The 20,713-nt window shown below is 37.3% G+C and overlaps 1 protein-coding gene across 1 annotated transcript; it reads left to right on the forward strand.

The window, feature by feature from the left end:
• Positions 1 to 16,007: 16,007 nt before the first annotated feature.
• Positions 16,008 to 19,957, forward strand: COMMD3 (COMM domain containing 3). The gene is made up of 8 exons (XM_004318825.4): positions 16,008 to 16,146; positions 17,473 to 17,584; positions 17,690 to 17,753; positions 17,846 to 17,880; positions 18,241 to 18,301; positions 18,397 to 18,453; positions 18,546 to 18,605; positions 19,587 to 19,957. The coding sequence occupies exons 1-8, from the start codon at positions 16,008 to 16,010 to the stop codon at positions 19,644 to 19,646; spliced, it is 588 nt and encodes a 195-aa protein (XP_004318873.1). The 3' UTR covers positions 19,647 to 19,957.
• Positions 19,958 to 20,713: the final 756 nt, after the last annotated feature.

The following is a 20,713-nucleotide window of genomic DNA, read 5'->3' on the forward strand; positions in this document are numbered from 1 at the left end:
CAGCAAATGTTCTTAACCAGCAACCAATTCCCCCACAACCAAAGGGGTGAAATACACAACTGGGCAGATGCTTGTTACTCTTTTTTGCTACTCAGTATCTGAACTCTTTCTCTGTATTTGTAGAACCCTTCACTTTATGACCACCTTTTAAGCTGAAAATGTGAAACACTTCTTTTTTTTCAGATTCTGTGCACCTAAGTGAGAGCTATCAGTCAGATGCATCTACCAGTTCAAAGTCTTGGGAACCAGCAACACAAAAGACACAAGGGTCGTGGTGCTCTGGTAACAGATGCCAACTGTGGCTGTTTCCTGAACCAACAAAGGGCACTAGTTCCAGCAGGACCCTCCTGTGGCCAGTCAGTGACAGGATCTGCACGCAGCTATCCTGTGTGCAGTGCTGTCCTCCATGGAGCAGTGCCGTGGGCGATTTGGGGTGGTGTTTCCTGGCTGGGTGGCCACCATGCAGTGGTGTGCTGAAGCCAGCTTTCCCCACTTGTAAAAGGTGATTGCTAAATTTTCAGGAATTTTGTGAGCCAGTCATTAAATGTAATATTAAATTATATAAACTTACAATTAAATAAATTATATATAAAAAAGATAATAAACTCAAAACTCATCCTTTTCTAATTATTTTACTATATTTTACTGTTATCTATGGACTTTAAGCTTATTTACATCTATTGCATCTGTATCATACATTTCTTCCCGATTCCATGCTCACTGACATCACACTGGGAGCTTGGACATCAGCCATCTTGGGAGTATTTACACTATGGAAACTGGCACGCACCAGAAATCAAGGCTTGATTTGTTATTTTGTTGTCTAGAATTTGATTGTCTAGAATTTAAGTGATGGAAAAATGTCAATACAAATCAAAAGTGTGTCATGTTTATAACCATTAATTGTAAATAACAGAGAAATTAAGAAAACATGTTTTTTCCCAGAGAGCTGGTTTCACTCCCCAAAAGCCTCATTCTCTGCTCTTCCCAGAGATTCTGAGAGCAATCTACTATCCTTTAAAAAAAATCTTTTTCTGAAGAAATCAGAGTATGTTTCTAGAGACTAAGAAAACTGATGAATACACTATCTGTAACAGGATAGCACCTTTTCAGTAGCATGTAACAAAAATCTCTACCATGAGCCTACAGTGTTCAAGGGAAGGCAGGACTCTGCCACTGAGCCTCAGCTTGTAACAAGAACATTCCAATCCTTTGAACAGTAGTTCAATTCCTGTTTAAAACTGTTCATCTTTCTATACATCCCAATTTAGCGGCAACATCTCTTCCGCATCTTATAACATACACCTAGTGTCCCCAAACGCAAGTTTGTATTTTGATGTAGGACTATTTTACATATTTTTGAGGAATTTAGCTACTCTATTAAAAGTCACAAACATTTATTGAGTGCCTACTACTTACTGTGGCAGCAGCTGTTGAAGAATAAAGAGAAGTTTCGTGTGGTCCTTGAAGAACTTTATCATTCAGTACTAGAGATGACACATACACAATGGCTGTAATTCAAAATGAAACGTTAGGAAACATAAAAGGGGTTCAAATTTCTGTGAAACCTAATTTCAGCAAGATAACAACTAAGCAATCGTACCATCTATAACAATAAGCCAAGCTTGATAATGTGTCATCCAAATAAAAGTCTTAATTGTTTTTTTCAACGTGAAAGAGAGGAGCCGGACAGACCTGGGCTTGAGAAGCTCCCCGGCAATTTGCTTGCTCTGTGTACCAGTTAATAGTCCAACCAGGGAAGCAGGACCGCTAGGAGTGATATGGACTAAGGGGTTCATCACAGGGATTAGACATTATACGACTGTGGGAGAAGATGTGATAGCAGAGGTCTGTGAAGGACGGGGAAGGTGGAGGATCAGATAAAGTCACTAACCTGTGAACATGAATGGGAGTCTCTCGAGGGCTCTCCGGAAGGCCAACTCCTCTGCTGCTGGCCCCGAAGCCACCTGCCTGCAGACTGGCAAGACAGGCTGTGGGGAAGGAAAGCTGGAGGCAGACTGGTGGGAGACAAGCACACCTGCTTGTAGTAACACAGTGTGTTGGCTTTATACATGTCTCTCGCTGCATCTAATCTGGCCCAGGATCGAGAGCACCTGAAGGAGGAGATTGGCCGATGCTGAGGGAGCTGCTGCCTCAAGCCAACGAGGTGAGCCAACGAGGACATCAGCAGCAGCCTGCTTTGAGGGTAATGCGGCCGCTTCATCCTGCATTTCGAATGTTGCACAGATTTCTCCTGGGACCAACTTTAGACAGGAACCATACGAGTCAAGGAATTTGGAGAAACCTAACTGCAGTTTAGCTAAACTGACACAGTATCAAGCCACCATTCTATGTTACCTCAAGTAAAACCACCTTAGCGTCGGTTTCCTCATTTGGGAAAAGGAAATAATTGGGGATAGTGTAACAACTGGGAGAGTTGTTGTGAGGCTGCATATCTCAAGGCATAGTTCATGGTATCTAGTATGTAGTCGATGATTTATCTTATGAAGCAGATCATTTTAAGGCCTTTAATGCCAGTTTTATAGTGTTTCCCTCTATATTTCAAATTACCCTCTTTTGATGAAATTATCACGATGATTTGCTTTTTTTTTAAAAGAAATTACGTTTAATTTTCTTGAAATATATTTCAAAATTGTATGTCATTTTCCTCTGGATAGAAATGATTTTTAATTTTATTGAGAGTAAAACTCATATGCAGTTAACATTTATATTTATGGCCCCAAACTTGAAAATAAGTATATGATTTAGCCACCAACAGCCTGGTCTTCAACCTATACTGATAAGAATTTTTAGATCCCTCCAAAATAATTGTGATCCTCTCTGATCTATAAATTCCAATTAGTATAGGCTGAATACCAGGCTGTTGAGACAAACTTATGCCAAAAAACAACAACAAAAATATTCCTTATTCATCAGAAATTCTCATTTAACTGAGCATCCTATATTTTATATGGCAACCCTCTCTGATTCTCCATTCTTCTAAGGAACCCTGATCTCACTAATCCAAAAATCTCTTCTACTGTTCTACCCTCTCATACTATTTTTGCTGTCAATTCCCATAGCAATTCACTTCACACTCAATATATCCCAAGATGAAGCATGACCTTAACCTCTAAAAGGGCTACCTTTTCCATCATGTCACATCTGTCTGCACTCTTGACATTCTTCTCATCTCTTCAGATAGAATCTTGGGTTCATTTGTGAGTACCCCTCTCCATCTTTACCAACTTCCAGCCAGACACGACTAAGTTCTGTCAATTCCTTCTTTAAAGTGACTTCCAAGTGCTCCTTTCCTCTTCCTTTTTACTGCCACCACCCCTCCCCTGACTGTCATCTGCTAAATAGTCCCTTTAAGCCCAGTCTCCTTTTTTGATCCTGTCTGAATCCTACTCATCTTCCTAAAACACTGCTGTCTCACTGTTCTCTGCTGCTCAAGAACTACAGCTGCTTGCTCTTGTCTATTGTATTAAGTACTGTAACTAATGTAAAATGTTTTGCTCTTTGAAGAACAATATTAAGAAAATAAAAAGACAAGTGGCAATTCTCTCAAGAAAAAAATAGGTAAACTAAATAGTATTACATCACCTTAAAAAATAAATGTATAGCTAAAGACCTTAAAACAAAGAAAACTGCAGGCCCAGATGGCTTCCCTGGTGAATTCTACTACATATTTATGGAAAAAATAATACTAATTCTACACAAACTTTTCCAGGAAATAAAAGAGGATGGAAGTCAGTATTACCCTGATACCAAAAGGAGACTAAGATATTAGAAAAAAAGAAAACTAAAGACCAATATGTCTCATGAACACACACACAAAATCCTCAACAAAATATTAGCAAATCATACCCAGCAATATATAAAAGGGATAATACAACAAGACCAAGTAGGCTTTACGCCACAAATGAAAGTTAGTTCCAAATTTTAAAAATCAATCAATGTAATTTACCATATTAAGACTAGAGAAGAAAGACTGTATGGTTATCTCAACAGATACAGAAAAAGGCTTTGAAAAAATTCAGCATCTATTCATGATTTAAAAAAAAATCCTCTCAGCAAACTTGGTTTATAAGGGATGTTCTTATGTTCCTCAACCTAAGAAAATATACCTATAAAAAACTTACAACTAACATCATAGTTAATGATGAAAGACCAAAGGCTTTCCCTAAAGATGAAGAGCAAGGGAAGGATATCCACTTTCACCAATCCTATTCAACATCATACTGGAGGTCCTAGTCAGTGCATAAGGCACGAAAATAAATTAAACACATACAGATTGGGAAGGAAGAAATAAAATGATCTCTATTAACAGAAGACAGGCTTGTCTACACAGAAAAAAATCCCAAATGGAATCTATAAAAAGCTACTAGTACTAATAAGTGAGTTTAGCAAGGTCATAGGCTATAAGGTCAAAACCAATTGTATTTTTTTTTTTTTTTTTTTTTTTGCGGTACGCGGCCTCTCACTGTTGTGGCCTCTCCCGTTGCAGAGCACAGGCTCCGGCCGCGCAGGCTCAGTGGCCATGGCTCACGGGCCCAGCTGCTCCGCGGCATGCGGAATCCTCCTGGACCAGGGCACGAACCCGTGTCCCCTGTATTGGCAGGCAGACTCTCAACCACTGCGCCACCAGGGAAGCCCTGTATTTTTATATACTTGCAATGGATACTTAGAAAAATGAAATTTTAAAAGGTATCATTTAAAATAGCACCAAAAGCATAAAATATTTAGGCATTAATCTAACAAAATATGTACAAAATCTGCATGCCCAACTGTGAAGCACTGATGAGAGAAATCAAAGGAGACATATATATAAAAGTAGAGACATACCATTATCATGGATTGGAAAACTCAATATTATCATTTCTTCTCTAAGTTGATCTACACATTCGATGTGATCCCAACCAAAATCCCAGCAGTCCTTTCTGTAGAAGTCAACAAACAGATTCTAAAATTTATGTGGAGAAAGCAAACAAAATAGAACTGTCAAAACAATTTTGAAAAAAAAAAAAAAGAAGTTGGAAGACTCACACTACCTGCTTTTAAGACTTGCATAAAGCTACAGTAATTAATACTGTGTCAGTATTGGCAAAAGGATAGACACACAGATCAATGTGTCAGAAAATACAGAAATAGACCCACATATATATAGTCAACTGAATTTTCACAAAAGTGGAAAGGTAATTCAATGAAGACCGGATAGTTTTCCAACAAATGGGACAAAATAATTGAATATCCACATGCAAGAAAACCCCAATTTAATTCATATATCACACAATATATAAAAATTGACTCAAAATGGATCACAAACTCCTAAATGTGACATCTAAAACTGTAAAACTTCTAGAAGAAAACCTAGGTGAAAAAGCTTTGTGACCTTGGTTAAGGAACGGTTTCTTAGCCACAACACCAAAAGTACAATCCATAAAAGAAAAAAATGGGACTTAATCAAAAATTAAATCTTCTGCTCTTTGAAAGACACTCTTAAGAAAATGAAAAGACAATACATAAAATATACACAGAAATATCTGTAAAAACGTATCTGATTAAGGATATGTATACAGAATACATAAAGAACTCTCAAAACTCAATAAGAAAATAACCCTATAAAAAATGGGCAAAAGATTTGAATTCACACTTCACTAATAAAGGTATACAGATGGCAGATAGCACATGATAAGATGCCTAATATCATTAGACATTACGGAAATGCAAATTAAAACCACAGTGATATACTACTACACACCTGGTAAAATGTCTTTATTCATAATCTCCAAAAACTAGAAACAATCTAAATGTCCACCAACTGGTGAATGAATAAACAAACTCTGGTATATCCATACAATGGAATACTATTCGACAATAAGAAGGAATGATCTACTGATACATGCATCAACATAGGTGAATCCAAAAATATTATACTTGTTAAGAGAAGACAGATGCAAAAACTGCAAACTGAATGATTCTATTTGTGAGACATTCCAGGAAAGACAAAACTATAGTGAGACAAAGTAAATCAATGGTTGCCTGGGATCAGGGACGGGGCAAGTATAATGACTGTAAAGGGGAAGACGGAAAACTTGGGATCATGGCAATGCTCTGCTTCTTCAGTGTGGTGTGGTTACATGACTGCATACATTTGCCAAAACCCATTGAATTGTTCAACACTTCGGAATTGTCGAGTTTAAACCTCCATATTCTAAACCGTTTGTCCTCCATTCCACGGTAGGTAAGGGTTCTTTTTTAATACATTTATTTATTTATGGCTGCATTGGGTCTACTGTTGCTGCTCATGGGCTTTCTCTAGTTGCGGCGAGCGGGGCCCACTTTTCCTTGCAGTGTGCGGGCTTCTCATTGCAGTGGCTTCTCTTGTTGCAGAGCACGGGCTCTAGGTGCGCGGGCTTCAATAGTTGTGACTCGCGGGCTCTAGAGCACAGGCTCAGTCGTTGTGGCTCACGGGCTTAGCTGCTCCGCGGCATGTGGGATCTTCCCAGACCAGGGATAGAACCGGTGTCCCCTGCACTGGCAGGTGGATTCTTAACCACTGTGCCACCAGGGAAGTCCTTCCTTATTGTTTTAAGTTTACTTTATCTTCTCGATGCCTTATGAAGCATGTGGCATTGCAAAGATGTTCCAAGCAGAGCCCAAAGGACCACAAGTTATGCATTACTCTAACTAGAGGATGAGACAGCAACTCACTGACAGTTGCTGTAACAACCAGAAAGGTTTAGATCCCATGAGCTTTGGTATACTTTATGAAGGCATTGTAACTTATATAACTTTATAATGATCCTTACAGTTAAGATAAAAATAAATAAGAGATGTTCCAGAGGAAAACGTGAAGATGTATTGATTTTGCTCCTGGATACTTTCTAATGAGTTGCTAACCAAAGGAAATGGTTTAAGAAAAACTAGGGTAAGAACCAGTGGGAAGAGAAGGAATGGCCCACTAGGCCTTCGGAAGATGGAGGTGTTTACAGGATGGCTGACCATAACGGACACCGGCCTGGATTCTGAGATTCCTGGGGGACCAAGAGATGAAGGGTAAGATAATTATTGTCATCAAGGTCTTTGAGGGTATCTTATGACGGTTGCTATTAAAAGAGAGCTCTGTCAGGCTCACTGTAAAGAAGTGCTAGGCAGCCCAGAAGGTTTTTATTTAATTTTCTAAGTAGGGGCTTATGTGCTTGGGGTCCTCAGATGGTTGTATCATGTGCACAACAGCTGTAAATCTGAATGGAAAAAATCTATGCCAGTGAAAACCAAATTCAAAATTACATAATCACATTATTTGGTTATAATTGCATGCATGGAGCACATGCTAAGGCTGGGCTCTGAATGCTTTGCACATACTTAGGCTCTGAACGCTTTTCAAGAGCCATATGAAAGAGATGCCATTATTACTTCCATCATACATTTGAGAAAAATGAGAAGAGAAAATAAGGTCAAGAACTAGAAGCAGGTAGGAAAGGAATTTAAACCCAATTTTCTCTGACTCCAGGTTCTGTACTGCCTTCATTCATTCAATAAATATTATTGACTCTCTGTCATGTACCTGGTACTCGTCTAATAAAAGGACTCCTTTTAAGGACAGCAAAGTAAAAAAGTAAAGAAGTAACAACCATAAAGGTTTAAATTCCATGAGCTTCAGTATACTTTAAGAAGGCATTGTAACTTATTTATATAATTTCATAGTGATCTTTACAATTAAGATAAAAATAAACTTTTAAAGCAGAGTTATGAAAATCTCCCTATTTATCCAGAATATATCTCTGGATAAGTACTCCACAAAAGATTTTTTTTATTCCTTTTCAATAAATCTTTTTATCCTAATCAAGTATATTATTTGAAAAATTGACATTCCACTTGAAACTGGAGATAAATTCTAATCCTAAATTTTCCATTTAAACTCTTACATTTCCAAAATATTATTCATATAATTATTCAGATATCCTAAAGGAAAAAAAAAGAGTAACAACTATTTTCATTCAAAGAATGGCACGATATTATTCTAATACACAAAGTAGCATTATCTACTCTTCAATTATTGTATTTAGCTGGAATGATCAAATGATTATTTAAACTTTTTGCATAATGTAAAACTATGTCTGAGATTCTGATAACATCTCAGTGAAAGGTTTTCTTTTTCTTTATCATCTTAGGAATTATGTCGAGTGTGTTCAAATCTAACCAAGTCTTTCTCTTTACACTATTTTCTAAAACTTTAATAAAATAAAGGGCAGCTAAGAAAAAAAGCTTAAGACAAACACAATTAGATTGTCTTTATGCCATTTATGTCAATGGACAGATACTTAAGGCATAGCTAAAGGTTTAAGTCTGTTACTTTATGACATATGCTCCCTGCTACCCTGGCCATTACTTGACAGGATGTTTGCTTGCAAAATGACTATTTTCCTATAGTCACTCTTGATTTTAATATAACAGACTATCATTATGACTCAACTTGAACATTAGTCATCATAGAATGTCATAGTCTCTACAGACAAATATTGATCAGAGCAACTTTTAGAAACAGAATAAAAGCAAAATGAAATTTAAATGAATAAAAAAGTATTAGTTTGAAAATGCTTTTAGGTTTCTAAAAACACATTAATCATTGGTTAAAATATCTCACAAGCCTCTGTACTTTAGATTTTTATTAATGTCCACCTTGTTACAAAATTAAGGCAACCTTCAAAACCACAACATACATAGTAGAATATTATTTTCCTTCTATTATAATTGGCAAATGTAAAATCAATATTTCCATTTTACACTGTTGAAGGAAAGAGTCCTTTGTAGAGTGAATATTCTCTATAGAAATTTATAAAACAAAATATGTATCTCTTTATTGACACCACTGGTCTTATAAAACAATTCTTCCTTTCAATTCACAAATATTTTAATTCAATTACTATTTTTAAAAAAACAAGTTTTCTTAACTCTCTACTACTCACCTATATATTGTAGTTGGGCCTCACTAAAAATCTTCTGTCACCTTCAGATTTTAAGAAAAGCATATAAAAATTCAGAGTTTCCTTAGGCCTCATTTGGCCATGTATTACCATCTACATTATTATTCTTTACCAAATTTCTCCTCATTTCTCGGTCTATAATTTATAGAGCACTGCAAGTCAAATAAAAGTTGCCAATTATCTGATTAATTTTGATTTAGAATACTGTTGCTCCAAATGATCCAGGACTATTTACTTTAGCACAAAATAAAAAGTTGAGTAATTACCCAGATACTAGTAACTCAAGTCCAAGTTTCTAATAACATGGACTAAATTGCCCATATTAATACAACTCTCCCTTTCACCCTGTTGCCAGTCATTATTTTCTTGGTATTTTATGACATTAAAATGATTTTATAAATCTTGCTCCCCATTCCTTTCCATAAAGTACAGATTAGAATGCTTACAAAAAGGAATGTAATTTTGAAAATTACACTTGAAAGAGTTAGAACAACTGTGGTTATTTATGTTTTAAACTTAATGAAAATAATCAAACACTTAGGGAGAAAAAAATGGAAATTTTCATCTATTTCATAGGCACTTGTTTTCACAACAGTCTAGAAAATTACTTTCTGAGCATTTACCATGGTGTAAAAATCAGTTATGTATAAACGATTTATTTTCTTACCAGAGGCGAGGGGGTTGTAGGGGGATGAATGCAACAGGTGAAGGAGATTAAGAGATACAAACTGCCAGTTATAAAATAAACGAATCACCAGGATGTAAGGTACAGCATAGGAAATATAGTCAATAATATTGTAATAACTTTGTATGGGGACAGATGGTAACAAGAGTTATCATGGTGATCATTTTATAATGTATAAAAATATCGAATCACTATGCTGTACACCTGAAACTAATATAATATTGTAAGTCAATTATACTTTAATTAAAAATAAATTAATAAAGTATTTTCTGAATAGTTCTATATATGCAAAAAATATGCGAGAGAATTGAACACAATTATTCTAAGGATTTTTTTAAAGTATTGTTAGACTGAACTTTGCATAAAATTGTTTCAAGTCTATGTTTTATTTTGACAAGGGACATAAAAATATGTACTCTCTTGAAAACACCATTCAAAACAACCATAATTAAAATGTTAAATTCTTAACCAGTATTATCTAAAATATCATGTGTTTCAAAATATTAAAACTTTCACCTAAGCCTTTCTTTACAAAGTAATCTCTCTTAATATATTAATTTTGGTTTAAATGTTTACTTTAAATGAGTTAAAAGCACATTTTGTATAGTTTCTTTAGTGTTGGCAATGTATTTAATTCGGATCATGCATTCTTATATATATAACTTCTCTTCTGAAATAATTCATTTGATAAATGATGGTCAAATCTTTCATTTTATAAGCAAGTATAGATTATTGTTACCTGAGTTTAGTATATAAAATACTTTTATTTTTTGTTTCCTCTTTTTTTAAATTATACTCCTTTAAACAAAATAAATATGAATACTTATACATTACTTAAATTTCAAATTTTAATATATAAAAAGCATGCTCTCAAAATACAAACTTTTAAAAAATGTTGGCTTTAGACAATAATATTCCATTGACTAGGCCCATTTGTTCCTTTTTGTTGTTGTTGTTGGAATTCATGGATCTGGTCAAAACTTCAGTTTCTAAGGTATGAGAAAATACAGTGTTAGAATAGAGTCCAAAACCAGGACCAAAAAGGAAGGGAATCTCTTAGATATTTTCTGTTGTTATAGTCTAAATGTAAGCCATGTTAAAACTGGTTAGGTTCTGGACATGACAGATGATCTTCTGGTCCATTTTGAGCATGACTGTGAGGCTTAGTTAAATTCAGTGGAGCTAAGAGAATCTTGGTGTAATGGACTGTGTCAGAGAAAATAAACAGTAAATAAGTTTTCTGTAACATTTCTTCTCTGGAAGGGAAAAACTTTCCTCCCTCCCTCCTTTCCTTCCTTCCTTCAAAAAATATTCAATCTCTCTCTCTCCCTCTCTCTCTAAAAATGTAAAATAACAATTTAAAGGACAGTCTGCATGCATATGGAAGAATTAATCAGATATATTTATCAAAGTAAATTTGTTTCAACATGTCCATGCTTCACTTTCATTCTCTTCTAGCTAACCCATGGGTCATTCTGGCTGATCCCAGATCAATGAAGTAGGAAATCGAAGCGGTGATCTTTATAAGTGAAGTAGAGAATAAAACCAATCTGTTGTTGAGGGGGAAACTGTTTATTATCTAAATTCTCTATTTGACAGACTTTATTGGATGGTTGGCCAGCTCCTAATTTTCATATCACTCCACTGGTGACTTAAGGAGTAAACTTACTTTTTATAATCCATACAAAAGATAAGTACATTGTAATAATTTAAAAGTAAATAGTTTCCATTTGTCCATGTAGAGAAATTCTAAGACACACAATTCAACCTGTTCTTTTCTCATTAAATATACTGTGGAGTATGATTGCCTTCCTTGTTTCTAATTTCTTTACCTTTAAATTAAAATTTGCCTTCATCTCTTGCCAAACTGCATGTTAAAAATTTTATTTCCTTTTAAGAAACCAATTCCTCATTTCTTCCTAGCTGAAGACTTCACAATTTTAGTCAGTACTACTCAGATATTCCCATGTGACATTAGTTGCTTGGCTTCAAAATAAGGGATCAAACTTCCTAAAGGAAGCCCTGAAGAGCAGACCTGACTTTTCCAATATGTAGAAAATCCTTTCAAACCCATAGACTGCTTAGATACAAAGATTTAATATTAAAAATTATCATTTGATACTTATGTACATTCTTTTAATATTACAGAATTATTTCATTCTGACTCAAGTAGCTAACAAAATCAAGGCAGGACACTCTTGATGATAGCTCCCAAATCTCACTTTAAAAATTCAAGAGTATTCTCCTTTTTAAACATCCTGACTATAGAATTTCCTATTTGCAAAGTTTGACAAAATTATAGTTTCTTAATTTCAAAGGAAATGCTTTGATATTTATCTTTTTAAGAAACTCAGTTTCTTAGTAGCATGATAATTAACCTGTTACAACTTAGATTTGAAATATTTATCATATACCACATTTTGAAGTTTTATATTTGATATTTTCCTGATGCAACTATCTGAAAAATGAAATTTAAAAAATAGTACTAAATGATGAAACTACTACTTAAATAGAAGTTGTGCTAATTAGTCTAAATGTCTTGAATAAAAGTTTTGGGGGAAAAATTCAAAACGCTTGTGCAAAACCATAAGCATGAATTTTGTAGTATTTTAGAGAACATTGTATCATTGATTTTCATTCCTATGGTTCCAACTTCTTTAATGTGACTAGCATTTCACTTTTTCTCACATATTAAGGCACTAGCTCCATTGAAATAAATTTGAGTTTTATCAAAAAATCCTCATATACAAGATAGGCTATATGAATAAGGGAGGGAAAAGGTTGTATTTGCCTATATTAATTACTGTAGCAATGACCATTTATAAATTATTAGAGATTGGACTAAATGCTTAATTTGAAAATTAAACCTTTGTTGTTCCCTCTGAATGCTTGATGTGGTCTTTTGAAAACATGTGACACAAGACTCAATTTGAAACCACTGAACTCTGTAGTCATAAATGTGCAAAAACTTGACCATTCAAATTCCAAGACCCAATCTATGCCTTGCCAAGTTAAGATATTTAATAAAAGAATGTGTATAGATCTTATAAACTTCACTGAAATAGTTTTGACCTATACTTTCAAATACCGTATGTTAACTCAGTTAAGCATTCCTCCCAAGTGTCCATTTGTGGTTAAAGTAGCTTTAAAATAATAAATTCTATTTTTATTAATATTTATCTCAAGGCTTTAAGATCACTAACCACCAAAGAATCCCTGTGAGGGGGCAGAGAGAAGATGTTTCGTGTGTTTAGGTAATATTTAAGCATTTTAAACTTTCTTCTTTCTGGAAAGTGAGCAGGTATTCCACGTGCAGGGGTGGAATAGAACCCCGCAAGAACATAGTATGTATGCCAGTAAAAACTTTTGGATGCATGGGCATTTAAGCATATTGGCTTTTTTTTTTCCTCCCCATGGGTATTCAAGGAACTCTTCAATCTAAAGTAATACTTTCCCTCAGCTTCCTCGGCACAAAAGCAAAAGTACTTATACAGTCTAAAAAATAAATACTAGAAATAAAAACAATTGCAACCAACAAATATACCAATGAGGCCTTTGGGAAAAGCTGACCACATAGATCCTGTAAATGCCCCAGCACATTTAAATTGTACTCATGGTGCAGAGGCCAATATTAAATTGTTTTCTAAAAAAGAAAAAGTTAACTAACCAGCTCAAAGGATACAATGTATTTTAAAACATTCTAAAAACATTTAAAAATACTTTCTCATCCTTTGAATAATTTGTACATTCTCAAAAAGAAAAACAAATTTAGCAGCATTATCTATCTTAGATTTGCAGTTTAAAAGGAAAAATACATTATTAACACGAAGATCATTGAACATCTATTTTGCTGTTTTCAGCTGCACATAATTGTTATTTTAAAAGGCTCTTTCAGGGCAAATTTAGTCGATTGGCTTTAAGGCTGCAGAATTGTTTTAAGTCTAGTGAAAGTTCCAATGCTGTTTTCAGTGATCAAAGCAAAAATTTTTAATAGTTTTTCCCCCATAGTTTCAGAATGTTTTCATACCTAGTTTTTCTAATAATATAGAATATATTGATTTTATTGCTGCAACAGAGTCTACATCTGTGTAATCATGCCTTTTAATAATTATACTTCAATGTATTTCAATGGCTTACTTGTCAAAGAAATACATGTATTATCTACATTTAAACAAATACTTAATCCTGTGCCTCCTACAAAGGGAGTTGAAATAAATGTAGCTACAGGAGAAAAATTCAGTTTTTCTAGTATCAGAAAACATTATGGTGAAAATTTTTGTGTGAGCTGGAAATATACCCATCACTTGGGCCTAACACATAAACACATTTAGGTAGAAGATGACAAATGCCTTGTAAGAGAAAGGACTTACATATGTACAGGAGAGTAACATGACAGCTATTACAGAAACAATTCTTGTGAATTTCCTAACTTTTACACCCAGGAAGTCACATTTAATTGAATTACTTTCCTCTTTTAAAACAGCATTTAAAAATCTATGCTCAAGCATTATTGCTTTCCTTTTTGACACTAAATTGAGTATGATTACAGTTATCAACTCAAATTCTATTAGAGTATTAACAATCAATATTATGCAAGGTCATAAAATATGTAACAGATGTAATGAGCTTGGGTGTTGTTAATATTGTTTAACTTTTACACAACTCTGCCCTGTAAAATATCCCTTATGCAAATCAGATATCTGGACATTTTTCAACTGACGTTTTACTACTGAGGAGAAACAAGGAGTTTAGAAAGAAAATGAGAGATGGGAAGAAAAGATGAACATGATTAATAGGTGTTTGTTTCATAAAGACTCTAGGGAGACTTTCAAATCCTTCACTGCTCCTATATGCTCACCGAAGTGGAGAGCTAGTTCACATGCCTTTCAAAGCCTTCAAAGGAGAACTTGAGTAGTTACTCAATCTTTACTGATGCTAAATTATTCCATTTGCGTCCTGTTGTTGTGAAATCAGGTGTTCTTTATGCATTGGTGCAAGGTTAAATGTTGACTGTATTCGTTAGAAACTTTTTTTTCAAATAAACGCCTAAATTATGCCTCAAAAAGTGTTTCATGGTGAGTCTGTTTCAAATAATGCCTCCTAAGAGGCATTATTTGGAAGACTAAAACATCTTTCTCGTTCTTTATTCCTCCCCTCCACCCGGAAAGAACTGCACTTTGAGTTTCCTCTTTAAATTCTTTTGATCAAAAAATGCATAATCTACTTTGATGCAGTTTTTTGTTTTGTTTTGTTTTAAGAATCACTCTTGTTCTCCAAATTCGTATAACTATAAAGGGGAAGTTAAACTTTATACAATATTTGAACCTTTAAAATGATGGGTATTCACTCCTGATAAAGATTTTGCCATTCTTAACTATTTACTAAGTTTTTAGTAAATAGTTTTTAGTTTTGCCATTTTACTAAGATAACTATTTGATAAAAATATGATAGCTTGACTAATTAAAACAGGACCCATAGATGCTGTGAGCACAGTAGCACAAAATTTTTATCAGTTTGCTTTTGAAAGGTGTTTATTTGTAGCTGCATCTAAAATTTTTAATAATTCTGTCCAATATGTTCGTGAATAAGATATTAATCCCTTAACTGTCGAAGTACAGCACCTACACACGCGCACTATATGTATACATGTGTACACACACACACACACACCCACCACGCAGGAAGGAATCAATTGCCGTATTCCAGGAATGACAATGAAAGAGGAAAAATAAGCAAGAATTATAATTAGACGTCTACAGTCTCATTCACAGAAGGGCAGTGCTTGGGGGTTAAGCTGTTGAGTTAAAAAAAAGCCCCCAACCAAAAACCAACCAGTTGCCTCCGATTGGAGCTTCCCGCAGGCTTTCGCGCTGAGCGAGGAGTGGGGAAGGCGTAGTTCTCGGGGCCGGTGGGGGCCGGGATCCCGTCACCATCACCACCTCCCGAGGGGTCTTTCGGGAGCGCTCCCGCGGGCCCCGCAGGAGCCGGTGACAGTCCTAGGTGAGCGCCGAGAGCAGAGAAAGCGCCGAGCGCGTCCACAAAGAGCCCGGGCCGCCCCTCGCGCTAAGGCACGGCGGCCCTAGCGGCGGGCGCAGAAGGAAGGACTGGACGGAAGCGGCGGCGGCGGCGGCGGCTGGCGGGTGGCCGGGGTCGCGGGCCGGGGAGCGGCCCGGGAGGCCGGCGGGGAGCCCACGGGTTGGGAGGCCCGCAGCCCACGCCGCCGCCGCCGCCTCCGCCGCCGCCCCAGCCGCGTGCGCGCGCGGCCGCATCAGCTGAGCGCGCGGCGCGTGTCACGTGGTGCGCGTGTCGAAGGTCACGGCGCGCTCACAATGGAGCTCTCGGAGTATGTGCAGAAAGGCTTCCAGATGCTGGCCGATCCCGGCTCCTTCGACTCCAACGCGTTCACGCTTCTCCTCCGGGCGGCTTTCCAGAGCCTGCTGGACGCCCAGGCGGACGAGGCCGTGTTAGGTAAGCCGCTGGGCTCTGAGCTGGATCGGCCTGGGTGGAGGGGCGCTCGGAGAAGAGGAGCGAGATGGAGCGAGAAGGGGAAAGCCCCGGGAAGAGGAAGTCTCCGTGGTTTGCCCTTCGCTCCGGACGGAGTGTGGGGATGTGGCTCTGCCAGAACCCACATCGGACCCTGAGCATTGTTCTCTCCCCAGTTGGCACCTGCACACAGCCAGCTACACGTTCCTGGCCTGATTTCCCCTCCCAGGCTCTTTGTTCCTTTGTAAAGCCGGTGTTCAAGTCTTGTTTGTGGCCTAAACATCTAAGGTTTTCAGCCTGGTCTGGGGCAAAGGCTGTTTGACACTTGGACTTCATCAGGGCAGCTCCCTGCAATTCAAGCTTTCAGTGCTAGGTTGACGAAGGTTTTAAAGGGTCTGCTTCCAAAGTAATTACTACGTCAAATAGTGTTGACATTTTTCATCTTAGAGAATACCTCAAGATCCTCTGATCATTCCAACACTCTAGTTCAATATGTTTTGCACAGGTTCCACGCCTAGACCCTTAAAATATGGTGCATAATGTTTTGTTCTGCACTAGTTATCAGGAGGCGAGTCTCTTATAAGTGGTCGGGTCAGTGATTGCGGAGTGCGGTGTCAGTATGGATGGAGGCATATTTTAAGACAGATCGCTATTACATGATTTTCTTAAATATAAATATCTCAACAATTCAAATTTTTTTCCTGTAGTTTCACGAGCTAAACACGTGTACAAAAAGATGAAAGTGGAAGTTCTTTAAACGAAAATAGTAACCGCCACCTGGTTAATCTCAAAAAAAAAAAAAAAAAGAAAGGATGGCTGTCGAAACCTGAAAATATTTTGAAAATTGTATTTTATATTCTGAACTCGTTCCCTCTCCCCCACCTCCATGTGTTAATGTCCATGGAGCCAGTTAGCATAAAATTAATCTTTAGAAGGAAAGTTTATTCATTCTTAAATTTACACCATATAAAATATTTATCTTCTTATTTTCCTCGGAATTTACTCCATCTTTAGAGTGACCACTGTATATTTTACTCTAGGACTATGTTTTTTAAAAAATAAGAGTATTAAGGTAAAGTAAAAGAAGGTAATTTCACCAGGTAATTGCATAATTATTGATGTGTGATCTTTATTGTTTTGCCATTGACCATGTTGCACATCTCATTTACTTATAATTTCCAGTCCTTATAGTTGAATTCTTCTTGTTATCTTGTTAGAGAGGGTTCTTTACCCAAATTAAAATCCCTTTTTAGAAACAGGACTATAAAGAATTTATTGTCACAGGCATCACTGGCAATTAATTTATTTTAGATCACCCAGACTTGAAACATATCGATCCAGTGGTTTTAAAACATTGTCATGCAGCAGCTGCAACTTACATACTGGAGGCTGGAAAGCAAAGAGCTGACAAATCAACTCTAAGGTACAGGATTTATTTAAATATCCATTTGTTTTCAAATAGTACCTTTATGATTCCAATTTCAGTTTTTAAAATGGAGACTAAACTTAGGCTTTTTTTTTTCTTTAGCACTTATCTAGAAGACTGTAAATTTGACAGCGAGAGAATAGAATTGTTTTGCACGGAATATCAGGTTACTTACTTAAATTTTTAAAAATTAACAATTACTATTTTTCTTCTACTCTGTTTGCAAAGACATATTTTCTTTCTTTTTTTTCCTCCCAGAATAATAGGAATTCCCTAGAAATCCTACTGGGAAGGTAGGTCCTGTATAAGGTGTCAAGCTGAGCTACTTTTTACTTGCAGGTATGAATGGAGAGTGTTGGTGTGAAACAAAACAGGACAAAAAAACGGGATCTAGACCAAAAGAAAAGGGGCTAAAGGGCAAGTGAAACAATTGCAGTTAAGCTAATGTTTTTAAAGATAAAGCTTATGGAGATAATTTTTAAAATGCTCTTTACTCTTCAGAACTTGAAAATAAAGTTTAACAATGTTTTAAATTCAGAATGGATTAAAATAGTGTGTGTGGTGGGGAGGTGATAGACACCATTGTTGGTGAAGATAAATACTAAAAGTTTTCCTGTAGCTATTATGTACAAAATTATCATTGTATCTTTCAGTATAGGCAGATCTTTCCCTCATATAACTGATGTTTCTTGGCATTTGGAATATCAGATAAAGGTAAAGTTTAACAAACTGTTTTCTAGGGGAACTTAGGGAACTTTTTAAAAAAAATAAGAGTTAAAGACTGAAATCAATGTGTTGTGTTGTTTTAGACCAATCAACTTGATAAGATGTACAGACCTGCATATTTGGTGACCTTAAATGTAGAGGTATTTATACATAAGCCCTGTCTAAAAATTAAATGTGTAATGAAATTTAAAATTTCCTTGATTTAAATAAACAGCATTTTTTTCTTCCCTAGAACACTGATTCCCGATCCCACCCAGAGATTAGTTTTAGTTGCAACATGGAACAATTACAGGTACAGTATTAGGATCTGTGAATATGCCTACCTTTTTACAGATTTTTAATTGAGAATTATGCCTATGTAAAGTTCAAAAGAAAATTAACCATCTGTCAGTAGATAATGAAGGTTGGTTAAGGATTTAATGGTGAGGGGGCTTCAAAAGCAATATTTTAAGGTAGGCTTCGCTTTTGAAATTACGATGTTACTAACAGAATTGGTCTGCATTTGCTGTTCCCTCCAATTAAAATAAACTTGTGTAGTGTTGAGTGTAAATTCCTTCTATTTGTGATAAGTGTGAGCCAATAGGACAAAGCAAAAGGAAGAGCTTGGCTTTGAAAATGTCTTCTTTGCTTTCAGAAATTGAATTAAACTCTCAAAACATGATTTTTAAACAGTAGTTGTAAATGACTTTTTATAAAGGAGCAAGTATAAAAAATTCTTAAACTGTTTATATTGCCAGTGTAAGACTGGGGAAATTAAAAATTACATTGATTAATGGACATGACAACGAATTTATTTCTTACCACTTAAAAAAATGAAGGTCATTGCTTGAAATTTTGATGAGATTGAATTTTTCAAAAGGGATCTCCTGCAGAGTCGTTTTAATGTAACCATTAATCAAACTTTAAACTTTCAAAAGATGTGAATACAGCATAATCTTTGTTAGATAACTTGAGAAATTTTAATTTTGATATACTTCGCCTGTTCAGAGGATTCAGTTAGAAACTATATCTCACATCTGAGGGCAAGCAGCCCATTTGAAGATGAGATATTTTAGAGGAAAACTTTCTATTGACCTTCTTTTAATTTTTTACATCTTTTATATTTTAGAAGAAAACCTTCTTTTGATAGTGGTTTGTCAAAGGTTTAAAATCTTTGTGAATTTTAAACTTGTTTAGAAAGTGTCCCCCGACTCTTTTCTTGCATCTTTCTCAAAGTTGGATACTTCTTTCTTGTGTTTTTATCCTATAAACGATTCATCATACACATCTTCAGGACTTAGTAGGGAAACTTAAAGATGCTTCGAAAAGCCTGGAAAGAGCAACTCAGTTGTAATTTGGGGAAGTTAACGATCTGCCCCGGTCTAGAGGAAGACCAGGAACGCCTTGCCTCCGCCGAACCATCGTTTCTGCGAGCTGGATGTCTTCCTTTTCAGGAGAACAAATTTTTTCTTTTGGATTTGTGTCACTCATCAATTTTGACACTTTTTCTTTTACACTTGTGAAAGGGTTAAGAGGGAAAGTCTGCCTAAGTATTTGAATCATCTTTAGTATTATCCGTACACTGATCATATTTGATCTTTTCCAAGTCTTCCAAAAGGAAGCAGACAGTATTATATTCTGAATAAATAAGTTGTTCCCACTAAAGAGTGCTGAGAGTTTGTTTGGATTTGAGTTTGTTAATTATTACTTTGAAAACGCAGACACGATTGGCGTTAACTTTTAACGATCGCCTCTTCTCAGGATTAAAGTTAAGCGTAGTGGGAAAGGATGCGATCTTCGGGGTTGCCTTAAGACCCCAGCTTCGGGACGTGGGGAAAGGGCGCGGTCGCCCCGCGCCGGGAGCTGGCCCGTCCCGTTACCTGTGCCCGAGGGCTCGCCCGCAGCCCGACCCTCGCCCGTGGGGCTCCGGAGGCCCGGCCCGGCCGGCCCCGCGCGGAGCCCCTGCCCGGAGCGAGCGGCTGCCCGCGCGCGCCCCGCCTCGGCCACTGGCGGGCGGGGAAGGGGGCCGGCGCGGCCGCGGGAAGACTGGGGCGGGCGCTGTTGTTTCCGCGAGCCCAACTCGGTCGCAGGTTCCGCGCCGCGGCGCCGGAGTCTGGGCCGCAGCCCGTGGGGCCGAGCGGGGGGCGGCGGCCGGGCGATCTCCTCGGCTGGAGCCCGCGGACGTGTGCACCGCGGGCGGAGGCAGGCGGCGGCAAGAAAGAAATAACGGGGGGTGGGGTGGGCTGAACTGCTTGCGGGGCCGGAGCGATGCCCGCGCCGAGAGCAGGGTGGCGCGTGTGGCGCTGTGGAGAAATGTCTCCGCAGCCGCGCCAGCGCCGCCGCCGCCGCGCCGAGCGAGGGGGAGGGGGCCGGGTCGCGCTGCTCCGAGGGGAGGGGGCGGCCGCGGGCCCGACTACACCG

Source organism: Tursiops truncatus, chromosome 2 (genome assembly GCF_011762595.2).
Source record: "Tursiops truncatus isolate mTurTru1 chromosome 2, mTurTru1.mat.Y, whole genome shotgun sequence".
Classification (NCBI taxonomy): Eukaryota; Metazoa; Chordata; class Mammalia; order Artiodactyla; family Delphinidae; genus Tursiops; species Tursiops truncatus.

Excerpts from the sequence above, each read along its gene's own strand:
- COMMD3 (XM_004318825.4), top strand. The coding sequence starts at position 16,008 with ATGGAGCTCTCGGAGTATGTGCAGAAAGGCTTCCAGATGCTGGCCGAT. Across the intron at positions 17,585-17,689 it reads GCTGACAAATCAACTCTAAG|CACTTATCTAGAAGACTGTA; the intron begins GTACAGGATTTA and ends TTTTTTCTTTAG. Across the intron at positions 18,302-18,396 it reads ATTTGGAATATCAGATAAAG|ACCAATCAACTTGATAAGAT; the intron begins GTAAAGTTTAAC and ends GTGTTGTTTTAG.